At 37.3% G+C, this 19322-nt stretch overlaps 1 protein-coding gene across 4 annotated transcripts in view; it reads left to right on the forward strand.

Annotated features, from left to right (window-relative positions):
- LOC149549661 (6-phosphofructo-2-kinase/fructose-2,6-bisphosphatase-like) overlaps positions 1–19322 on the forward strand; it is a 229924-nt gene that overhangs the window by 158411 nt on the left and 52191 nt on the right. For all 4 annotated transcript variants that reach the window (XR_016354132.1, XR_016354133.1, XM_089792961.1 and 1 more), the window contains exon 16: positions 9212–9309. Coding sequence is in view for 2 of the 4 variants with exons in the window: in XM_089792961.1 (XP_089649087.1) it covers positions 9212–9309 (98 nt within the window). In the remaining 2 variants the exon portion in view is untranslated. The remainder of the gene's footprint in view (positions 1–9211; positions 9310–19322) is intronic.

The raw sequence follows: 19322 nt of genomic DNA on the forward strand, positions 1-19322 counted from the left end.
ATCGAACCCTAATTGAACACTAAAGTGGATTTCATTTGAACTTTATAATATAACATTATTTCCCAAATAAAGGCATCCAAATAGAGAGAAATCATTACTTTATAAATGAAAAATAGCTCCAAGCATCAAATAAGTTCTGACAAGTGATAATCAAGTAGTATAGACTAAGCTCTTTCCAACGAGCTATCACACATAGGAAAATTGATCCAAATGGAGTCAGAAAACTCCTTATTACTCCAAAATGGCTAAACACTTAGCCTTATTTAAATTATTAAAATGCTAACTTAGGAGAATATTTAAATATATTAAAATATTTCCCAAGTAGTCAAGGAACAACCCAAACACCTTCAAAACAAGAAACTGAGTTTGTCACCTGTCTGTGATTGATACTAGACAACCTGGGCCAACTGGCAGTCTCACCCTCAAATCTAGGGATACTCCTGAAAAATAGGGAACACACCCAAATATCATGAAGGGTAATCTCATAGAACCTCAACTCTGGAAAACGTCACAATCTCCTAAAAGGTAGGAATCTCCTCCTAAAATCAAGGAATTGCCTCCTAAAATCAAGGAACTGCTCTCAACTGATCTACTACTGCCTGAAATACCAAATCCGGATAGTGAAAACCCTGATTGAGTCCCTGATCACCACTGCCAGCCTACGAGACTCCAGAATAGGCTAACTCTCATGTCACTGCTGTACAGTGCTAAAGAGGGGACATGACACTGACAAGCTTGAGTATTCTTAGAATACTCAACCAGTAACTGAGACTTCCAATCTGCTGATATCTATAAATTGAGACGACACTACTAGTGAAGGTCTCCTGGAAAGTGCATCAACAACTATATTATTCTTACCCTTGACATACTCGATATCAAAATCAGAGGCCCGAATCTTGTTGACCACTTTTGATGTCTTACATTGAGATCCTTCTGTTCTAAGAAATATTGCAAGCTTTTGTGGTCCGTCTTAACCGTGCATTTGCCACCCACCAAGTACTGTCTAAACTTGGTTAAGGCATGCATAATGGCTAGCATCTCCTTGTCATAGGTGGAATACAATCTCTAACTATTCTTGAGCTTCTAGCTCTCATAGGCTATCGAGTGCCTGTCCTACATCGGAACTGAGCCAATTTCGTTCCTCGAAGCATCACACACTAAGACAAAAGGGCAAGAGAAGTCAAGAAGTGCCAAAATAGGGCATGTGCTCATCATTGTCTTGAGCCTATCAAAGGCTACCTTTGCATTATCCATCCACCTGAATGCCCCTTTTCGTGTGAGATCGGTGAGGGGAATTGTTGTCTAGCGAACCTCCTATAATAAGAGCAAAGACCGCGGAAACCTCTCAAATCGGATACATTCCTCGGAGGCAGCCAATCTAGGATTGCTTGTATCTTTTCCTAGTGTACCTTGACCCAATCTGCACCAATCATGTGTCCAAGGTAAAGAATCTCAGTCAATCTAAACTCACATGTTGATTCCTTTGCAAACAATGAATGCTCCTCCATAATGCTAAGTACCTCATCTAGGTGTTGCAAATGCTCCTCCCAAGTTCTACTAAAAATCAGGATATCATCAAAGAACACCAACACGCTCTTGCGCAACTACTTTTTAAAAATATGGTTCATACAAGAGTCATATGTGAGCGAAATATTGGTGAGCCCAAATGGCATAACCAAAAAATCACAGTGTCCATATTGGCATCTAAAAGCTGTCTTATGCACATCTCCTCACAAACACGTGTTTGATGGTATCCAAATCGAAGATTTATCTTCGAGAAATAGACTGCCCATGTAGTTCATCTAATAATTCATCAATGCAAGGAATGGGTTACCTATTCTTAATGGTCCTCTTGTTGAGAGCATGGTAATCAATACACATGCGAAGAATACCATCCTTCTTCACCAAAACTACCAAAGAAGCAAAAGGGCTTGAGCTAGGTTTGATATGTCCCATGTCTAAGAGTTCCTTGATCTTCCTTTCTATTTCTTCTTTATAGTGCCTAGGGTGATAAGGAGTGGTAATGACGGGTTTGTTGCCCTCCTCTAACTCAATGATATGCTCAAACCCTCTATTTGGGGGAATACCAGGGGGTATGTTTTCAAAAACCCTCTTGTGCTTATCAAGCACTGGGTGAATGTGAAATATACCTAACTGGATATTTACTCGTTTTTCCCCTTTAAACTATATTTAGAACTAAACACATGCAGATGTATTGCGAGCACAATCGAAACCGGTAGAAAATCCACCAGATGTTTAACCAACTTCTTCTTGATTATAATATTCAAACTCAAACCTAGGCAAATGTAAAATGATACAACAATAAAACCAAAAGATTCTCTACTAGATAATAACTAATTCTTTCCAAAATAACATTCAAGATTCGAGCATATAACCATGTGTTACAAACTAGTAAAATAAGAACCAACAAACTCTTTAACTCCTTAAAATATATTATTGCATTATACAACAACAATACAGTAACAAGCACTAATGAATTCAATCTTAAATACAATTTAATAGTCAAATTGCAATACTAGAATAAGAACCTGTAAGCACATATGAAACACCTGAATTGATGTTTCCTAGAGAATTGGTTTGCGTCCATTGTCTGCCAGCATGAGGGGCTACGTCCTTATAGTGTTATCATTAAAGGGGTTTGCAGGTGATGCCGAGGACGTTGTACATATTTATCCTTGGGAGCCAGGTGGATCATTGTGTTTCTTTGACTCTTGTGATTTCTTGAGGTCAAGCTATCTTGGGGTGGGAAGACTGTAATGTCGCTTGGTAAGAATGATCATGAGAGTTGATGGATTTTGCTTTTCATTGGGTCCCTGTAGGTTGACACTGGTGTTTAGAGGACCTTGTTGTATAGTAATTAGGCTCTTCAATGGCCAATGGTGAATTTTGGCTCCATTTTGAGGGACTTACTATTTATAGAAAGTCAACAGATGATTCCTATGAGCTTTAAATGAGTTAGAGGAGTTGAATAGCGCTCTTAGTTTTTATTGTTGGCTTCTAATTTGGACTCCAAGAACCTTGGAGGGAGAGTTTATTTTGAATAAGTCACCTCGTCAAGTTCATTCATCATCTTTCTTCATCAGGATCACTCATGCGCTTTTAGATTTAGATTTTGATTCTTCTTAAATCATTTTCACAAGACGGGTGAATTGCGTTGTTAATAAAATATGCTAAGGTTGTTATTTTTGTCAGTATTTTATTTTGGCCACCTTAGTGTCATAGGTTTTTGGATTTGAGTTGAAAAGTTCTAAATTTTGGGCATAAGAAACAATGACCTTTTGCGTTAGAATATCATAATGTGGTTGAAAAGTTCATTTTTGTAGGCGAAGGGAATTAATAAATTATATTTATTCAAATATGTCCCTAAGAATAAGCAAAGGGCTTTTAAGTGAAAGGTGTCTTGAAGAAGTCATCTTTATTTATTACAAAAGCAATGCTTTGTGAGAAAGTAATTCATTCTCTTGCTCATGTTATTTAATGTGCACTTTGTGTGTGGAGATTGAAACAAGGGTTTCAACATTGTTGGAGAATTAGGAATTATTCACGATTTCAGCACTTTGAATTTGTGAAACACTGGGTGAATTGTGTTTTATCTTCTGAGTATTTGATCTGCATTCCTTCTGAGAATTATCATTCAATTATATCTACTGCTGCATTAGAGGTAGAAGGGTTTAATTCAGTGTGGGTATTTCTCTACAAACATACCACGAATTTGGTGTCATTTTGAAGAGCTTTACAGTGGCAGTGATCTGCATTTCATAGTTGCAATCTCATTGTTTGGACTGCATCTGGTTTGCTGGCAGTGTTTACCATTTTCTGGCTGCATATTATCATTTGTTGTAGCAGCATTTGGTTTTCTACATCTGCAATCACTTTACACATGGTGATATTACTCTTATGAAGGCAGTGGTTGTTATCCCAAAGGCAATGTTTGCAATTTAAGGCTGCGTTGATTGATGTGAACAATTTTCAGCACTCAAGTTTGATCATCTTTCTTGCCAGGTTCTTTATACAATTGATAACTGCATATTACATTTTCCATTGTAAAAATTTGCAATTGAATTGTAGCAAATGAGATGGAGTTCAAATGTTATAGTTTCTTTTACATTTCAAGTTTGTTATTTCTCTTATGTTTGAAAAAGGCCCAAAATTACATATTGCAAAACTCAATTTTTTTTTATGAAACTTCAAAACAAAAAAAAAAATATGTCATCATAGTTTCAATGTGAGCTAGCAGGTCTCTTAACAAAATCTCTAGGGATGCTCAATTGTACCTTGAGATGTCAAGAAGTCTATTTTGGTGGGGACTTGAAAAAGTTATTTTTATTTATTTTTAAATTTTTATCCTGATTTTAGTACCTAGGGCTGAATGCTTAAGGCAGATGGGCCCCACCTATGCCCTCTTTCCATTACAAACCGCTAAAAAATCCTCTCATTTTGCTACTTTGGACTTTTTATTTCGTAATAGCTAGGTGAAGAGGAGAGAAAAGAGGGACTGAAGGAGTACTATAGAGGAATGAGTTTTTGCAAATGCAAGAGGGGTGGCAAGGAACAATAAAAGGAAGAGGAAGAGGTTTCTTTACTAACTTGGAGGGAATTTTTAGCACAAGATAGGTTTCTATGACTATTTTTTCGTATGGTTCATATTTTAAAATCTGATTTGAATCATTTGATGTTGAATGTTGTTGGAAAATGAAAAATGAAGAATGAACATTGAAATTAATTTGTAAATACGCATTTGCAACCTTTGGACATTTTGTCATCACCATTCAACGTTGAGTGATTCATTTGTTTCATTAAACTAGGCTGAAGTAGGCACTTATAGAATTTATATTGTGTGTTGGAGTGTCACAATGAGCTCTCATGACATGAGTGAGGATAAGGTAGAGATTCTTAGACTAAATGTGAAAACATTGTTGTTGGTATATACTATGTAGCTGACAGGGTATGTGTCAGGATGTATGTCGTTGGTATCGGGAAGGTTCTCATTGGTATCGGGAAGGTTGTATCGGGAATGTTCTTGTCGGTATTAGGAAGGTTCTTATTATGTAGCCAACATGTTGTATGTGGCCGACGGACTGCTTCGGGAAGGTTCCTCGGGATGTATATATACATCCTCCGGGTAATCATTGTAATCATCATCATAAGTATTCTGTATGTAATGTCTTTGGCATATGCGAATAATAGGAGTTCTGTTGTTCTTATCTATTATCTGTATGCGTTGATTTCTTTACCTAGTACGGTAAACAAACATGAGGGTGAGGGGGCTGATCATGAGCCTAATTGTGTATCCCAAACTAGTTCCATGGAAAGTGAACAACTAGTACAGAGTGTTGCTCTCTGCATTGTTGGTAGAGTATGCTAAGGTTCCGTTTGATTTTAAGTTTCCTCTCAAACAATTTGCAACAAAAGCATTACTATCGGGCAAATTGGGGTTAAGTGGTGGTACAAGTGGAAATGCAACTTTCGTGGTGTAGAATGTGACAACATAGTAGAGTTAATGCACACCTTTTTACTCCAAGAAAATGTGTAGTAAGATGTGCTTTTATGGATGAAAGGCTGAACCTCAAAGACAGAGTTGGGATAGACAAGCCTTGGGGTATTTTGGATGACACTTCAGCTACACCTTTGCCTACTACTTTTTGTAATAGGACACATGTTCAATTGAGCCAATTATAGAGTTTTGGTTGTACTTTTGGAAAAATAGGAGTGATATCAGCTTCTTGAAGTGTTGTTGACCATGTGAAACAGGATAGGGGGAATCAAAAGTTGCAAAGTAAGCTTATAGCTGATCTATTCAATGTGAAGCTGAAGGATGAGATAGATAATGCAATTGGCAAGTTCTTTTATACTAGTGTAATCCCATTTCATTTAGCTTGAGCTCTTTATTTTTAAGGAGATGATGTTAATGGTAGCAAGGTGAGGACCATCATATGTGCCATTGAGTGAGACCAAATTGAGGGCCATGATCTTGGATAAGGATTCCAAAGTCAATGAGAATAAATGAATGTTGAGTGAAGGTTGGATATAACATAGTTATGGATGGGTGGACAAACATTTTTTATCATCCACTCACCAATATCATGGTTACATGTATAGAGGGCCTATATTTTCTTAAGGCAATTGATTGTATATGGCATTATGTTGATTTTGGGCTTTAGATCTTGAAGGAGGCTATTGAGGAAGTAGGGCCACAAAATGTGGTCCGAGGAGTGATAGTTGGAGCACATGTGTACAAAGATGGTAAACATATTAGGGAAGCTTATAAACATTTTTTCTTGCACTTCATCTTGTGTGCAACTGTATACCATGAAAAATGAACTCAAGAATATGGGGAAGAATGAGTGGATTAGAATAGTGGCTATTGACGCTAGAGATATACAGGTATAATTGCAACCACTGCACTTCATATGCACTCTTTAGGATCTTCTCTAAGGAGTTTTTGAAACCTCCTTGACTTACAAGCATCATCACAAGTTGTGACCATGATAGCAATATGCAATCAATGGCCATGTCAGTTATAGAATAGGGGAGGAGGGTGAAAGATATGGTGAAGAGTGGAATGATGCCAAATATATAGTCTCCACTATTGCTTCAACTTTCTAGCCCATCAGATATTGAAATGGGGATACACCTACTCTTAGAGAGGTGTATGAATGCATTGATTTCATGCTTGACTAGATGAGGGTTGTTGTATAAAAGGACCCCACATCAGCTCTCTACATAGAGCTCATTCAACCAATCAATAAGTGGAGTGGGATAAGCTCAAAACTCTATTGTACATGGCTGCCCATGCATTGAATCCTAAGTGGTACAATAATAGGCCCAGTAAAGTTACACTAGTACAGGATGCTAAGTTGAAGACAAGGTTCTTTATGTGCATTGAGAACATGTACAATCCTTTTAATGCAACCCAAACTCGCACTAAGTGGACCAAATATACCACTCTTAGGGGATATCCAGCGACTAGGATCAATATATAGAAACTATAATCTAAGAGAGCCATTTTTGTGATTGAAAAGCCATGGCCTAGAATATATAATCGCAATTGTAGCCATTTGATTGCCATCTCAGGTTTCTAATTCATCAACTGCTGAGAGGAACTAGTCTACATATAGCTTCATCCACTCTCTTAAGAGGGAAAAACTTATCTCTAGGAGAGCAGAGAATTTTGTGGTGTACATGGTGTGTTGTATCTCATTGGCCACAAGACATGTGTACAATGAGATTCGAGAAGTGTGGTGGGATGGAGAGCCATATGAGCCGTAATAGATTGATGAGGATGCTACGATTGCATATGCAGTTGGTTGGTGTTAGTTTGAGGTAGCTTGACCATGAGGAGTCTAGTAGCTCCTATGGTGAGGAGTTTTACTTATGGGGTGATCAGAGGCATCCCTTCTATACATTTTTACTTAAATTTATACCATGCTACTCATTGTAATCATGCATGATCGAATTCTCCAATTTGACATTTATATTAGTCAAATTTTATATAGTATTCAAGCATTTAGCATTTTTGTTACTGTGTACTGTTTAGTAATTGTAATTTTGCTATTTTGCTAATATGGAAAAGTTTCATTTGAAATGTAATTCTTATGCATCATTTTAGATATAGTTATTCAAATACTATATGTATATTAAGCCCCACCAACCACCATACCTAAAACCTGTCCCCTCATCCTGAAACACTCTCGTTCTTGTCATGTATGAGCATTATAGAGATTTGTGAGCAGTTCCATGGAGATTGCTGGAAAGAATTGTGTGGCTTCATGCTCATCTTCTTACGCCTTTCCAAATGGTTTATGTTGGCAAGTGTTTTGGCAGGCTATCAAGAATTTTTGTAGAGAAAATTCTGGCTCACACTTCTGAAGAATCTGATGCTTTCTCATATTCTATGATTTACTGGAAGTTGCTGAGGATTGTCTCCCGAATTTTGTGCTTACAAAGGCTTTTACAGATGAAAAAGGCAGTAAACACCTATCCATACAGAAAGATATTACACATTCATGCATGGAGTTCTTGTCCATGTCTGGTTTATATTCCAATCTCAAAATTTTGACAGATGTGTTTGCTTCTGAAATTAGTTGCTCAATTTGATATATTAGTTTAATTTTCCACAAATATACATATACACATTCTTTACACAAATGTATCATAGTCAAGGATATTTTCTGCCAAACCAGATTTACCAAAACCTCATACTTGTACCTGATCCCGTACTAGGATTGGCAACTTAAGCTTAAACCAATAAGAAAACAAAATGTGTACTCCAAAATTTGATATTGTTATGTTTATGATTAATTTCAATTTGCAGCCTTATATTTTTTGTTACATTTTATTAAATTCTCATGTTTGTGATTACTTTTAATTGTACAGTTATATAGTTTCAAGAAAAGTTTGATCTGATTAATCCTCCTCAGATTTTAGGAGGTCTAGTTGCTCCCTTTCTGCGTGCACCTTGGTTTGCATCACCCCAAAAGGGAACTCAATGGAACATGAATGCAATGGTTGTAGTACAGTTGTGGGTGCATCTATATGGCTACCCAAAGCTTTATGCATAGGTTGATACTGATGAAATTTATCTGTGAAGAGTAGTGTACTGCTTGAAGTAATGATAGGGCTTTTTGTGAGTTTTATCAACTCAGCCACAGAATAAGTCAAGTTGTATCCAGTTTGGTTGCTATTAGATTCGAGCTGGTGTGCTGATTTGAAAAAAAAAGAGAAATTTGCAGGGCATTTGAAATCACAGAAAATATCCCAGGAGTTTCCTTTTTCCATTTAAAAAAATATTAGTTCAGTTTATGATTGATTATCTCCTGTGCTCAAATCCTGGCCACATTGAATCAATGCGGTATTACGTTCATGCAAATGAATAATACCCTAACTGTTTATAAAACTGCTTAGAAATTTTATCCTCTTAGGAGAAAAATGTTAAATATTGTGGACTACACAATTGATTTTTAATGACAAGAAGCTATCTTAGACGAAGAGAATCATGCCATATCTGACATGATTCAGATAGCTTGACTTGCATATAATATTCATGTGACTAAAGGTTTACGATTTCAATTTACATAAAAAATTTCTGAAATTGCTGATGTTGAATAGATTTTTACATAGGTTTTACACATTACTACATCACAGCAATAAACATTAATTAATTTACATTCTTGTGGTGACACTTATTTAGGTGAATACACATCTTACTCCACGGCCCATATTGCTTACACGGCATGGGGAGAGTCGTGACAATGTACGAGGACGGATTGGAGGAGATACTGTCTTAAGGTTTGTGGATTACTACATTTGAAACAAAATTATTATCTTTGAGAATCTTTCATTCACCTTTTGTTATGTTTCTATAATTTTATGTTATCATTTGCAAGCAGAACCAAACTGAATTACTTGAATTTTCATTTTTTCCCTCTATATTTTGGATTTCTCTGTTTTATATGGGCAAAGCCAAAATCTGACATGATTTTAATTCCAAAAATGAACAATCCAGTTGGCTAGGGTATATGTTATTTTGAGAAGTTATATCTGTTATTTGTTAGTTGACAATAATAGAAATATATAAATATTCTGCTTCTCATTTAATCATATTTACTCACACATTAAACTTATATCAACTATAAATTAGATTTCAAGTCCTAGACTATCACCAAACATTTACAATGCCAATGAAGAGAGTTAATCGTCTAACAGCAACAAGGGAGTCAAATGACAACGTGTTTACTCTTCAAACTTCAAATTGGTTAACCTTCACACTATAGCATAGCTAAATATTTGATTAAAGAACCACAACAGCTTTAATCTGAGTCATATTTAGCATTCAAGACACTAAAATATCACTATTCTAGAAAATCTTCATACAGCAATGAATAACTTACACTATGGTGAAAGTAATATTAAACTCTGGTCAAAGAAAAAGTTGTAAAATGTATTAATGTGCAATCAGCTGTAGTGGTCAAACTGTGATGTCCCTTTCTGCTTAGCACAATAATAAATTATTTTGCTAGCCTTTTATGTCTAGAGGCTATAGTAAAATGGAATTTGCAAAGGAATAAAGTGAATAATTAAATTTAAGAGGCAAAAAGCTATAGTCGTAATTCATTTGTATTCAATTATTCACGTGTGACTTAAACATGACAAGGGGCAAACTTGGGCTTTTAGCATTTAATTCAAATATTACACACTCATCATTAAATGCTTAAGTCCATTACTTTCACCGAGTGATTATGTTAAGGAAGTGGCTACAAAACCTCTCAATAATTATTTCTTCCAAGGAGACGGACTTAGGGTTGGTTAATCTAGACAAAAACTCAAAATTCCAGGTGCAAATTTTGTCTTTCGTAATTTATGGTAATCTACATCATTTCATATTTCTGAATGTACAATATGTAATGAAGGCGTGCTTTATATGATGATCTTATTTGGAATGATAATAGCTGTGACACTGTCATAGGAATCTGATTTGTATGTGCCACCTCTGAAAGATTAAGTTCTCTTATCTTATATGCCTGTAAATCTGAAACACACTCAGTTGGGATTTTCTGAATGGATTCATAAGAATAACTATTGACATCAACCTTACTTCAATCCAGCATACACAGCAAATTATGTTAAATTTCAAACCATAATTGTAAGAATATAACAAATGAAATTAAAAACTTAGAAAACAAATAATAAAAGGATTTTATCCTGGGTAAAACCCTTCTCTTGAGGGAAACAACCCAGCCCACAAAAGATGATGCCTTCATTCGAAATTCAAATCCATTAAAAAAATTCTCTCTCCTTATTGACGTCTTTAGTCTGACAGTCAATAGCCCTGATGCAAGTGGATCACAATCAACTATTATGAATCACATTGTTTTCTCAACGATCACACAATGATTGAATGAAATACAAACAATACCAGTGTCACACAGGGACTCACAACCCCTCCCAAACCTCAAAGTACCTGTCCCATAGATGTCCCCGTATTGGGTACTTGCATACCCAAGTACCCCCACATCCGCCATTCTGCAACCATGCTGCCGCTGGGATGGGTGCTTGAATTTCTATTTGAATTTTGATTCTTGAATGTTACCATTGGGTATGTAATATGTTACTATGTTGAATGCTCAATGGTTCTAGTTCATGTTGCAATTTCTCTATATTCAAGTTTCTAATTTGGTATGTTCTATTGAAACATCATTTTATAACAAGCATTTCAAGTTCTATATGTATACTATACAAAACCCCTCCCTGCCCCATCCTCCCCTTGTCGCCGTCCCCCTACCGTCTTGAAAATGAGACCCATTTTCCCCCTGTCCCGGAAACTCGACCTGCTGTCCCAACGCACCCCAGTACTGATGTTACATTGAATAATATGAATCATCAATGTACGAACACGACACTCATATAGGTAACTACTGCAGACAAAGATAAGAGATAAGATACACGGATAATACTACTGAAGAATACAATACATGAAATTATATATCTTTCTGTTCTCACACGCAGCAGCATATGAAATCTCCACAAAAGACCAAAATATCAAAATCTCACACTTTTTGCCTCTTCCAAAATAATGGTGAGCAGCACCCAATACTGAAGAGGCATGAACAAAGGTGAACAATCAGACATTACCAAATATCATTATGGAAAACATAAAGAGAACTGACACCATAATGGATTATGCGAGTATCATAGCTAATGCAGACATTGCCAGCAATCATTGCCATGCCAGCACCCACATGGCTACATTAAGAAGAATAAAAACAAAATAAGATGATGGAAGAACCACAGTGGCTATTAATCATGATGCCTCATATGCATGATGCCACATATGCAGTGCATGAATAGAAATAAAGTAACACACAAGAGTCTTCAATTTCCTTAGCTCGATAGAGGAGAGAACATAGCATGCATAGAAGTGAGTGAAGAATGTAGAAAGAACACTGCCATGACATGTGTCTGACAAAGATGGAGATGACACCAACACATAAAACATAACAATATTGCTGAATAGAAATCATTGGCAATCATTAGAGGTAAGGATATCTTTGTCGCAGCTACCAAAATTCAACACTCCCGCTTAGCAAGAGAGAGATATTTAGTTCATCATCTCATGACAAATACACTGAGCTGCAAGAAAAAAGAATGTCAACAAAAAATCTGGTCTTAGATTATCTCAATAAAAATTGTTATTGCAGCATAACAACATTCACCATAGCTACTCCTAGAGGGTGAATAAAAGACAAACAAACATAGAACTAATTCATGGAATCTCACACGACTTCTACCATGGCTACTCTAAGAGGGTGGACCCACCATATCTACTCCAAGAGGATGGAACAAGGGCTTTCACCTCAAAGCTCTCTAGTAAAGAAGAATGCATTAACAAGGGATTTCACTTTGAACTTCTCTCAATGGAGAAGCACACATTAACAAGGTATTGCTCCTTCAACTTCTCTTTTAGAGAAGAACTCATTAACAAGGAATTGTACCTTGAACTTCTCTTACAGAGAACTCATTGACAATATGCAAAGAATTACTAAAATTGAGACTCTCTCAACAAATCATCATTCTCCACAATACCAAGCTTATCTCGCAAGTAATGATATTTTATTTCCACATATTTGCTTCTATCATGGAAAACTAGATTAACCGAATTCTTCACACAACTTTGGCTATCACAAAGAATCACTATAGGTTCCAATGGCTGCCCAAACAATCCTGCAAGAAATTTGCAAAGCCAAGTGACTTTTTTTGCAGCCACATAAGCTGCAACATATTCTACTTCAGATGTACGTTGTGCAACACAAGATTGTTTCCTTCTGCACTAGGAAATCATGGCTCAACTTAGGCTGAAACAACATCCTAAAGTGCTCTTTCTGTCAGGCATACAACCTGCCCAACCTGAATAAAAGAACCCTTGCAAGTTCAACTCCATATCCTACTATACCACAAAGGTATTTCAATGTGTTTGGCTTCATTAAGGTGAATTTGGGTTTACACATGAATTGACTTAAAGTGTTAACAACATAACATATATTACCTGAATAAAAGAACCCTTGCAAGTTCAACTCCATAGCCTACTTTACCACAAAGGTATTTCAATATGTGTTTGGCTTCATTAAGGTGAATTTGGGTTTACACATGAACTGACTTAAAGTGTTAACAACATAACATATATTAGGCCTTGTATTAACCAAATACATTAAAGAACCAATTAACTACTTGTACATAGTAGGATCAACTAAATATAAAGTGGCTGCAACCTCATGAACTTTTTCAGATTTGCTTCCGCATAGACTTACACTCTACAATACCAAATCTCTTCAAAATATTATTAGCATATTTCCCTTTACTCAATAATTTCATTTGGTCCTTGCCATAGCTCAAGCCCAAGGAAGTAGTTGAAAAGACCAAGAACTTTGATTTCAAATTTGAAAGCTAACTCTTTGCATTTCATAATGAGATCAGCATCACTAGTGAGAAACAAATCATCAACATAAAGCACTAAGATCAACCCCTTTTCATCACTCACCTTGAAATAAAAATTTGGATCACCATCATTCTTTAGGAAGCCCAAGCTCAAAATATTATGATCAATTCTCTCATACCACATGCAAGGAGCTTGTTTAAGGCCATACAATGCCTTTTTCAACTTGCACGCATGTGACTCCTTATCATGAATCACAAAGCCTTCTGGCTGCTCACTGTGTACTTCCTCTTCAATTTTGCCTTTCAAAATTGTTGTTTTCACATACATTTGATGAAGTCTCCAACCCTCATTTGCTGCAACAACTCTGATGGTACTGATAGAAGTGTAATGTGTTAAAGGAGGAATAGTCTCTTCCAAGTCTATGGCTTCCTTTTGTGGAAATCCTCTAGATATAAATCTAGCTCTATATTTTTCTACACTCCCATCAGCTTCATGTTTAATTTTGAACAACCACGTAGAAGAAAAAATAGATTTACCTTTGGGCCTAGGAACAATGTCTTACATATCATTTTTTATGATGGATTGATACTCCACCATGGCATCCTTCCACAATTGCTGACTTGAAGTGTCTTCAAAACGTGAAGGCTCAGATGCTATCATGTGACTCATCAAAGCTACATATCCGGAAAACTTACGAGATCTTTTAACCTCTCTGAAAGTGCCACAAGGTGCTGTATATTTTTCAACCTCTTCCATAGTATGCCTTGAGCAGGCTCAAAATCTTGTATATCAATTTCTGTATTAGACTCTTTGGATTTCTGGCAAGCTACATCTTCATCAAAAGAGACATCCCTCCATATTCTTTAGCCTCTTCCATAGTATATCTTGAGAAGGTTCAAAATCTTCTCTATCAATTTCCATATTGGACTTTTTGGATTTCTTGCCAACTACATCTTCGTCAAAAGAGACATCCTTGCTGATTTCAATTTTTTTTTGACCTGGAATGTAAATTTTGTATGCTTTTGATGATTCATTATAGCCAACAAAGATGTCATTCATTCCTAAAGGTTCTAACATAGTTCTTTTCTCTTTTGGAACATGAATGTAGAGAGGCCATCCAAAAATTCTAAGATGAGTAATATCTGGTTTGGTACCTAAGAATGCATCTTTTGTAGTTATGTTGTCTAGGATTTGATGAGGACTATGATTTTGAATGTATATCGCTCTCTTGCGATCTTTTGCTTATAATACTTTGATCATGGATTATAGTCTTTGTTGCTTGAACAATAGTCATGTTCTTTCTTTCAGCCACACTGTTTTGTTGGGGATTATAAGGGACACATAACTGCTTCTTAATCCTAGCTTCAAACAAAACTTTTGATATATACTAGAAACATATTCTCCCCCATTATTATGTAATGTTCCCATTATAAAATAAATCATCTATCAAACTATTGCAATGGGCCGATTGATTTTATGTATTTCGGACCCATTCTTATTTTGTTTTCGTAGTTTGTGCCGCCGTTGGCTATCTTTGTACACTCTTGGAAAGTTTTCCCCGACGGGTATTTAAGCACGGCTTAGAGGTAGTCTTTGGGCATAATTTTGGATTATTTTCTATGCAGTGCAAATTCCTATTGGAGTTTTGGATCGTCCACCATTTCGGAAGTGAAAGATCTTCCCTATTTGGCTCATCGGTTTTAGTGGGATTCAACCCTCACCTTATTTTGTTGTTGCATGTATTACTTCACTTGGATCTGGCAAATCGGAGCATCATCTTTGGTAGATATTAATTAAAGGATTATTTGTATTCAAGTCTCTATTATTGTCTGGAGTTCATCTAAATTTGTTGTTATTTTCATATGAGCAAACTTACCGTCATTGTTGTGGTTGTATCATTTCTGACACAAATACTCACTGATGATTGACCCTCCTCCAGACTTCCGTACTGCCCTTCATTTGCATTGTACAGTCTGCTAATTCCATCGTATGACCTGAAACATACCTCCACCATACGGCCTAAAACACACCTTCACCGTACAACCTTTGATCTTTGTCGTCGGTAATTATTGTGTAGCCGATGGGATGTATGTCGTTGGTAAATATTATGTAGCCGACAGGCCCTTCAGGAAGGTTCTTGTTATGTAGCCGATGGCCCTTCGGGAAGGTTCTTAGGAAAGTATTTATACACCCTGCGGGATCATTGTAATTATCATCATAAGCATAATGTAATGTCTTTGGCATATGCAAGTAATAAAAGGAGTACTGTTGTTCTTGTCTATTGTTTGTGTGCATTAATTCATTTACCCATACGGTAAACAATCTCTACCATACAGCCCTTGCTTCTTCACCGCACGACCCTCCTGTGGATACCGTACGGCCTCTCATGCGCCTTGCTCCGACACCGTACGGACTTCTTGATAGCAACTCCATACTTTCTTCACTCTCTCCACCATATGGACCCCATTTCATTGTACTTCTGATCTTTTCATTCGCATATGAGTTATTCAAGCTTCAAGCTTCATCTCCGCCAGTTATCGAGTTGTCTATACTTGGGAACATCACAATGGTATTAGAGCGCTTCGATCCTGCTAGCCTGTGAACAGTGAATGAGATTTTATAGCTAGAAGAGACAAAGAACTCATTCCGTTGATAGAATGGCTACCCAACTGGAACCAACAACTATCGAACTTGTGGCACTACTGAAAGAACTTGCAAAGAATTAGGCACAGATCATCAATACTCAATGACTCATGGAAGAGACTCTCAAGAAGTTAGCAGACAATAAAATATTCGGAGAACAAAATGGTCACAACATAGACTTGGTGTCGAGTAAAACAAACCCTCATCCAGCACACTCTCGACCTTCCATGCTGTCTTTTCAAGCAACCCACAGAGGGAAACAACCAACCTTTGAAGAGATGCAAGAACAACTCAGAGAAGACTAGAGAATGCAAATTTTGAGGAGGATATATCCTACAAAGATTACGTGGATCTAAGAATGAGATATTTGGGAGGTGGAAACCAAGGATATTTTAATGATGATCTTATAAGAAAGTTGAGTAAAGTAAATCTGTCTCCATTTGATGGATTCGGATCCATATATGCGCTAGCGTGGGTAATGAAGGCCGATACTTACTTCTAGCTGAATCTTATGCGAGAAGAAGCAATCGAATTTGCAGTGTTTCACTTGGAGGGAGTGGCGCATGAAAGGTGGCATCACGACACCATCGCATTGGGGCATTATCAAATAATTACTTACACAAAATTCATTAAGAGATTGATAGAGAGATTTGATGGTAAAGATCCAGAACTTAATTTCAAAGATTTGGCACAGCTGAGACAAACTAGATCGGTCGACTCGTACATTGCAAAATTTCAGAAGCTCTCTGTTTTGGTCACAGACATTTCTGAAAGAAGACGGATAGTGTTCTTCATGGACGGACTAACAGAAGCATTGAAAGGTTGGGTCAAAGGGTTCAATCCTGCCACTCTGTCGAAGGCTATTAAGAAGGCGCGAAGCATGGCATCATCATCGACATCATCCTCTCAAAGTTACTCACACCCCAAACCGACGAAGTTTCTGAGGAACAGATAATAAACCTTCACCTAGGAAGCCGTCATTGGATGCAGCTACCAGACAGGAACTCTGAAAGAAGAAATTATGTTTCGACTGCAAGGGACCATGGGAACCTGGCCACAAATGCCTCGAGAAAAGAAAAACACACTACATTGAGGTCTCCAATGATGAGGATGAACAGGAAAAAACGCTCACCGAAGACAACCAACATCATTATGACACCAATGTGGTTAGTCTGAACTATATGAAAAGAATTACAGCTTTGGTACAACGCGGAGGAACTATTGCCCTAGCAGGTAGCCCTAGGTGCACAATTTTTTGTGTATGGGATACCCTTCAAGGACAAAGGGTTATGGTGATGCTGAATAGCGGAGCTACTCTAAACTTCATAAACTCATCTCTGGTGAAGCGAAGACGTCTACCTACGGAGACACACATGGGATTTCAAGTCAAGGTTGTCGGAGGGACTCTTCTGACTACACACACCTTGTTCCTCAGCTAAGTATCACAATGGCGAATCACACGGTGACAGAGGATTTCTTCATAGTGGACATTGATGACATGGAAGTTATTGTAGGCATACAGTGGATGGAGACACTTGATGAATACACCTAGAGTTTCAATTGGATGGATTTCACTTTTGTTGTCGATGGGAAGAAGGTCGTTCTCCCCGAAATGGCAAATGAGGGTCTGAAGGAAGTTTCTATGCATCGGATGGAGGCCATTTTTCAGTGTGATAACATTGCGTGGGCTACACATTGTTTTGTCTCGACAGAACCTATAAAGGGGCAATGAACACCTCCACAGGATGATGATCTCCAGGATATTTTGAGTAAACATGATAAAGTTTTCATTGACATTCCTCCTAGCATACCACCTCATCAAGGGTTTAAACATACAATCAAGTTGGAAGAAGGAACCAAGCCGGTCATAACCACACTGTACCACCATCCCAAGAAGTTCAAAGATGAGATCAAAAAGACGATTTAGGAATTGCTAGAGAAAGGATGGATCTGCACCAGTTCTAGCCCTTTCGCATCATCTGTGGTATTGGTCAAAAAGAATGGGACGATGCGCATGTGTGTGGACTACTGTGCGTTGAACAAAAAAAAAGGAATAGATATCCCATCCCAATGATAGATGAGTAGCTGGATGAATTACATGGTGCAGTCTATTTTTCAAAAATAGATCTCCATTTTGGATACCATCAGATCCGCATGAGGGAAGAAGACATAGAAAAGACAGCCTTTCGTTGTCATTATGGGCATTATGAGTTTCTGGTCATGCCATTCGGATTGACAAATGCACCTACTACATTCCAATCATGCATGAATCACATTTTCAACAAACAATTGCGTAAGTACTTATTGGTATTTTTTGATGATCTTATTTATAGCAGGACATGGGAGGAGCACTTGAAGCATCTGAATGAAGTCCTGAGGATCATGGAAGATCAGTCTTTGTTTGCCAAGCAATCCAAGTGTGAATTCAGTATGACGGAAATATTGTACCTGGGGTATGTTGTCAGTAAATACGGAGTTCAAGTTCATTAGGAAAAGATTTAGGCTATCCTTGATTGGCCTGCCCCAAAATCACTCTCAGAATTGCAAGGATTTTTCAGACTATGCAGTTACTACCGGAGGTTCGTTAAAGGATTCTCTCAACTTAGTACACCCTTAACGGATCTGAGGAAGGGGTCTTTCTAGTGGAATGGAAAGGCACAACTCACTTTTGATACACTGAAAGAGGCAATGAGCACTTGTCCTGTACTTGCATTACCCGATTTCACTTGACCGTTCATTTTGGAGTGCGACGCGTTTGGAGAAGGCATTGGTGCGGTACTAATTCAAGATAGACACCTATAGCTAATGAGAGAAAGAAGCTTATGCAATCAAAACGCCTATATTCCATCTACGACAAAGAGATGTTGGCCATCGTACATGCACTAACCAAGTTTCGACAGTATTTGGTAGGTGCCATGTTTGTCGTCTGTACGGATCACAACAATTTGAGATATTTTATGGAGCAACAGGACTTGAACGAGAGGCAACAAAAATGGGTAAGCAAGGTTCAAGCTTTTGATTTTGACATTGAATATGTGAAAGGAAAGAATAATGTGGTTGCAAATGCCTTGTCCAGAAAACCCGTCATCTGCTCACTAAACTAGATATCAGCTAACTGGAAGACACATTTGTTGGTAGAATACTCCAAAAACACATTTGCTTGTGAGCTAATGGATGGCAACACCTAGGATGATAGGTATAGAGTGGTGAATGACATCATCTACTA

This window comes from Cupressus sempervirens, chromosome 7 (assembly GCF_028749045.1).
Source record: "Cupressus sempervirens isolate cs-2001-9-10 chromosome 7, ASM2874904v1, whole genome shotgun sequence".
NCBI lineage: Eukaryota > Viridiplantae > Streptophyta > Pinopsida > Cupressales > Cupressaceae > Cupressus > Cupressus sempervirens.